This window comes from Musca vetustissima, unplaced genomic scaffold (genome assembly GCF_032173495.1).
Source record: "Musca vetustissima isolate MV318-11 ecotype Yass unplaced genomic scaffold, APGP_CSIRO_Mvet_v1 utg6459, whole genome shotgun sequence".
Taxonomy (NCBI): Eukaryota; Metazoa; Arthropoda; class Insecta; order Diptera; family Muscidae; genus Musca; species Musca vetustissima.
Window position 1 is genome coordinate 107,853 of NW_026874306.1, and position 6,547 is coordinate 114,399.

Sequence of the window (6,547 nt, forward strand, 5' to 3'; positions counted from 1 at the left end):
GTCACCCCGAACTAACATGTTTATATTCTTGTATTCAAAACAAAAATTATATTTAAACTTATTTTTATATACCTAGTTGAACTTATCTGAAGTTCCGTAATTATTATATTATATCTATATGAGAAGAAGAAAACATATTTTGTTGCGTTATATTTTAGCATATACATATATATTTTTAAAATAAAATAAGATCATTCCTTAACGTCTATGTACATACATACTTAAATGAAATAGTATTTTAAAATTATATATTATTATGATTATTATTAAAGAAAATCGTTTACTAGATAGAGTAAAAATAAAAACAATAAAAAATGTCTTTTTTATTCCACCATCACTTTAATTTTCCAAGAGTATTCTCTTGGAAAAACGCTCCATCTCCCTGTGTTGCTTCCCGGTTAATGGCCTTGTGTCGTTCCTTGGTTACAATTTCCTCCAGTACCTCACCATCTCCTTTAATTAAACGTACCCTACCGGTACTGGGATCTACTTCCCGGCGAATTCTATTTTGTCGCTTTTGATATTCCTCGGGGGTTTCGGGAGCATGTGATTTACTATTCATTAAATCTAATGGTATGGCAAAGTCTTCTTCATGGTCATCTACTGCTGCTGCTGGCATGGAGTCTTTTGTCTTATCCCCTTTCTCCTCTTCCTTTGACTTTGAATGTTTCTTCTTGTGTTTATGGGATTTCTTCTTTTCCTTATGTTCCTTGTGCTTATGTTTTTTGGATTTTTTCTCGGATTTATGTGATTTTCCCATGCTGAAATAAAAATAGAAAATAAATATATATATTTAAATATATTATTATTATTTTAATACTTAAATAATCCTAATTATTATCGAATCCAATTCGATATCACCTCGTTGAATGAAGCCTCCTTGGTGAGCCTTGAGCCGAATGAACCAATCTAATTGAAAACGTTCCACATGCTACGAATTGCCGTTGACAAATGAGAATGTGTGATAAGAACCCAGATCGAAACAAAATGGGTAATGTTTACGAATGAGTGTGAGGCATAGTGACAATATTGTGATGTTGTTTTGGTAACCAATCAGCTGTTTTATTCTCCTTACAAAATAGGGGTGTGAAATCGATATTTGACTAATCGATTAATATTTCGTATTCGTTCTGTTCCCGATCTCCGAACACACATAATACGAAAAATTCTAAAAATTCATAAAATGTTTTTAAAAATCACGCCTATTGGTCTGATGTTTGTCAATAATTTTTTTTTAAAAATCACGCCTATTGGTCTGATGTTCGTCAATAAAAATTATTCAAAAAATCCACGCCTATTGGTCTGATGGTCGTTAATAAAAATTATTTAAAAAATCCACGCCTATGGGTATGAGCGGTCTTAATAAAAATTAAGGAAAATTCGTAAAAATACGGCAAATTCGTAAAAATTTTAACTACTCTGTTTTAGAACATATCGAGGCTGCAGATCTAAAAAATAAAATATTTAAAAATTTTGTTCTAAAAATTATATTTTTGTTAGTATTGTAATAATTTTTTAATATATATTTTATCCCCCCGATTCAATAACTCGTGCCCACTGTTGCCATCATATTTCCGTCATCATTTAAGAAGCACCAACAGCTGTTATTTATTCCGTTTTGCTCTTATTCTAAACACTTTGAATTTACTTTGAACTTTCATTCGTAACATTGCAGTTTTGCTTTTATCCAATTTTTTATTGGCCACTGCTTTTCACAATATTTTTCTTATCGAAACGCCTATCAATTGAGAGAATTACTAATCTTTTCTGAAACAAATACAAAATAAATATTGAAAATGCTTTCCCAATATATGGAAGAATTTGAACAGGTATGTAGAGGCAATGAGATTCACATTCGATATAACCAAATTAATTGAGGCATTCCCCATTTCACTAGGAACCCTTTGAAGTTAGTGGCTTTGTCGAAAGATTAACCTGGCGTACAAATAACGAATGTGACAACAGCAGCGGCAAACAATCACAATTGGATGGCATCATCGGAGCTGGAATTAAAGATTTCAATCCCACGGCATTGCATGACACATTCATACAAACCATTAAAGATTTGAAAATTCTGCAGGAACGACAACAGGCCAAGTGCGAACGTCTAGAGGTGGCACTGAAACAGGAACAGGAAGCCCATGCAAAGAATATAATAAAATTACAGGAACGCCATCAACTGGCCTCCGGAGTATTTTGGGAATTGGATGAGAAAATTAATTCTGTGGCTGGTAAAATAATACATCTGGGCGAGCAATTGGAAAATGTCAATACACCACGTAGCCGTACGGTAGAAGCCCAAACGCTACTAAATTACATGACCGAATTTTTAATTTCCGGACCAATTGTAAATGATATCTTCACGGATCCCACACGACTCTATGAAGCAGCCGATGTTATACAAAAACTCTATGCCATTGCACAGGATTTGCCACCAGAAAAATTTGTCGATTCCAAGAGGAAAATTGAAAAGAAATATGATGAAGTGGAGAGACGTCTCATCGAGGAATTTGCTACGGCACAAAAAAGTGAAGATATTGAAAAAATGAAGAAATTAGCCCAGATCCTATCACAGTTTAAGGGTTATGCTCAGTGCATAGATGCCTATATTGAACAGAGTCAAATGACTCCATACGGTGGCAAGGATATTTTCATTGGCATTGTACCAATGTGTAAACATCACTATGAAATTATCAAGAAGGTATTCTCAAATCCCCAACAGGTGATGTCGAAATTCATTCTGAATATATATCAATTGAAATTACATCAATATGCCATGACGAAGTTGGATGATAAACGTGATGAGGAGAAATATTTGAAAACGCTGTATGAGTTGTATTCACGGTAAGTGGGCACATGAATTATTTAAAAAAAACCATGTCCATAAAGACCTATGGATGGCCATTAATAAAAATTATTTAAAAAATCCACGCCTAGGGTTCTGATGGCCCTTAATAAAAATTTCTTTAAAAATCCGCGCCTATGGATCTGATGGTCGTTAATAAAAGTTACTTTAGAAATCCACGCCTAGGGTTCTGATGGCCCTAAATAAAAATTACTTTAATCCACGCCTAGGGTTCTGATGGCCCTAAATAAAAATTACTTTAATCCACGCCTAGGGTTTTGATGGCCCTTAATAAAAATTACTTTAAAAATCCACGCCTAGGGTTCTGATGGCCCTAAATAAATATTACTTAAAAAATCCACGCCTATGGGTCTGATGGCCCTTAATAAAAATTATTTAAAAATTCCCTGCCTAGGGTTCTGATGGCCCTTAATAAAAATTATTTAAAAATTCCCGCCTAGGGTTCTGATGGCCCTTAATAAAAATTATTTAAAAATTCTTCGCCTATGGCTCTGATGGCTCTTAATAAAAATTACTTTAAAAATCCGCACCTATGGATCTGATGGTCGTTAATAAAAGCTATTTCTAAATCCAGCCTATTGTTCTGATATCTCTTAATAACAATTATTTAAAAAATCTACGCCTTTTGGTCTGATAGCCCTTAATAAAAAATAATTTGTCTTTTCTGTTCTAAAATTTCAGCACCCTCAAACTCTCCACCGAACTTCAGCATTACATGTCAGCAATGGATGATGATTTACTCAATAAATTGACTCAGCAAATATTCCAAAAACATTTAATAGGCTATGCGGAAATTGAATCACAATTTCTTACGCGTAAATGTGCCACCGAGTTGGAGAAATTCTATGCCAGTAAAAATCATCAAAAAAAACCCGCTGAACGTTTTCAGGAATTAAAACGTGATATGCAAGAGTTGATACGTACCAAAGCCAATATCAATATAGCTCAAGTTGAGGATTATGGTGGTGAAACTTTCCTGTCCGAAGAATTGGCCATTAAAATGTTACAAGATGCAAATGCCTCACTTAAACGGTGTCGTGTTCTCTCCTCCGAATCGGATTTACCCAGTAATATCATAAAATTAAATGATATTCTTCTAAAGTATTTGATGAATGAACATGCCATTTATGCCTTGGGTTTGGGTTTAAATATTATACCAATTGCCGATACGGGTAGACAATTTCCGCAATTGTATTTTTTCGATGTTGTCCAGAAAACAAATATTATTGTGCATTTGTTGGAGGATCAGTGTAATACATCGGTGGTACCATGTGTAATGTAAGTATTATAACTGCAATTTATTTATGATTAATCAATAATAAAAAATTATTTTACTTTTTTTAATTTTATTTAGTAATACCCCCAAATATTCGGAATATATTTTCAAAAAACGCACAATGATGGAACAAATTGAGACTAAACTTGATCAGGGTTTAGACCGTACATTGAATGCTGTAATCGGTTGGGTTAAATTGTATTTAACCAATGAACAAAAGAAAACGGATTACAATAAGCCGGATTTTGAATTTGATACAATAACATCAGCAGTAAGTATTATTTTTTTTATAAAAAATCGACGCCTATAGTTCAGCTGGTCCTTGACAAAATTTATTTTAAATATACACGCCTATATTTCAGCTGGTCCTTGACATAATTTATTTAAAAAATACACGCCTGTAGTTCAGGTGGTCCTTCACAAAATTTTTTTTAAAAATACACGCCTATAGTTCAGCTGGTCCTTAACAAAAAATATTTTAAAAATCCACGCCTATAGTTCAGCTGGTCCTTGACAAAAATTATTTTAAAAATCTACGCCTATAGGTCAGCTGGTCCTTGACAAAAATTATTTTAAAAATCCACGCCTATAGGTCAGCTGGTCCTTGACAAAAATTATTTTAAAAATCCACGCCTATAGGTCAGCTGGTCCTTGACAAAAATTATTTTAAAAATCCGCGCCTATAGGTCTGCTGTTGCTTCACAAAAATTATTATTCGAGGTTTTCGGATTGCCAAATTTAATATAAAAATATATATCCTCCTAGTACTCCCCTTAATAGTCATGTGAGATTGGGTCGTTTTGGACCCCAAACACAATTCTATTATTTCGAATAATTAAATGTACACTTCCATATATAACGATTTTTTAATTTTGTATGTTTTTTTTTTCAGGCCTGTTCGCATGTCGTTCAAAACATTCACCCCGTCATTAAACAAATTAAAAAATGTCTCGATGGTGAAAATCAAAAACAAATACTCAATGAATTCGGTGTTCGATTACATCGTGTCATCTACGATCATTTGCAGACAATGCAATTTAATACGGCGGGTGCAATGTGCGCCATTTGTGACGTGAACGAATATCGCAAGTGTATACGTGAACTGGATAGTCCACTGGTAACACAATTATTTGACATACTACACGCTTTGTGTAATTTATTGTTGGTAAAACCGGAGAATTTACTGGAAGTGTGTACGGGAGAAACATTGGTGAGTTCCTGTTATTTTAAATACAAAAACAAATTAACACAAACAATATCATTATTTACATTGCCATATTTCTCCGCCTTAATCAATTAATATTCCGCGCTTTCTTACTCATTATACTACTAATCTCTCATGGCATTGTATTATTTTGTTATTAATGGGATTTTCCATTGTTTTGTCGTTGATTTATTTTTAGAACTATTTGGACAAATCGGTAGTACGTCAATTCATTCAATTACGTGCTGATTTTCGTGACATAAAAAATACAAACAACTTAAGGGGCATTATCGAATAAACCCCAAAAGTGGTGAAATGCAGACTGACAGCAGACACATCCATCAATCATGTTATCCAGCAAATATGAAGATATAAATGGTGACATGTTTTTATTATAATTTATTAATATATACTTTTTATTTATTTATCTTGGATTGTATTATGTTAAACAAAAACTTGTTTATTTGATATTATAAAAAAATAAATTGCATTCCCTAATACAATGGCATTGTATGTACAGAAAAAATACAATTTTTGTTTATATATATATATAAAAGTTAACATAATAAAAAGCTGCAAGTATTTTGAAATAGGTAGGTAAAATTTATAAAAATAAATCCACTTTTATAAGTCTGCCAACTCTCAAGGAAAATAAAAGGCACGCTTATAGGTCTTGTGGTCCTCGAAAAACTTCGTTTAACAATCCATACTTATAGGTCTGCTGGTCCTTGACAAAAATTATTTTAAAAATCCATACTTATAGGTCTGCTGGTCCTTGACAAAAATTATTTTAAAAATCTACGCTTATAGGTCAGCTGGTCCTTGACCAAAATTCTTTTAAAAATCCAGGCTTATAGGTGAGCTGGTCCTTGACAAAAAATATTTTAAAAAACCACACCTATAGTTCTGATGGTCCTTGACAAAATTTTTTTTTAAATCTACGCCTATAGGTCTGATGGTCCCAGACAAAAAATATTTTAAAAAACCACACCTATATGTCTGATGGTCCTTGACAACATTTTTTTTTAAATCCACGCCTTTAGGTCTAATGGTCCCTAACAATTTTTTAAAATCCACGCCTATAGGTGTGATGGTCCCTGACAAAATTTTATTTTTTTAAATCCACATCTATAGGTCTGTAGGTCCACGCCTATAGGTTAGGTGGTCCTTGACATAAATTATTTTAAAAATTCACTCTTAT

The 6,547-nt window shown here is 32.9% G+C and overlaps 2 protein-coding genes across 2 annotated transcripts; one reads left to right on the forward strand and one right to left on the reverse strand.

The window, feature by feature from the left end:
• Nucleotides 1–334: 334 nt before the first annotated feature.
• LOC133332510 (ADP-ribosylation factor-like protein 6-interacting protein 4) lies at nucleotides 335–760 on the reverse strand. The gene has a single exon (XM_061540914.1). The coding sequence runs from the start codon at nucleotides 758–760 to the stop codon at nucleotides 335–337; it is 426 nt and encodes a 141-aa protein (XP_061396898.1).
• Nucleotides 761–1,788: 1,028 nt separating this feature from the next.
• LOC133332415 (exocyst complex component 5) lies at nucleotides 1,789–5,644 on the forward strand. The gene is made up of 6 exons (XM_061540821.1): nucleotides 1,789–1,829; nucleotides 1,898–2,844; nucleotides 3,548–4,144; nucleotides 4,221–4,413; nucleotides 5,035–5,352; nucleotides 5,546–5,644. Exons 1-6 carry the CDS (start codon nucleotides 1,797–1,799, stop codon nucleotides 5,642–5,644), a joined length of 2,187 nt encoding a protein of 728 aa, XP_061396805.1. The 5' UTR covers nucleotides 1,789–1,796.
• The last annotated feature ends 903 nt before the right edge of the window (nucleotides 5,645–6,547 follow it).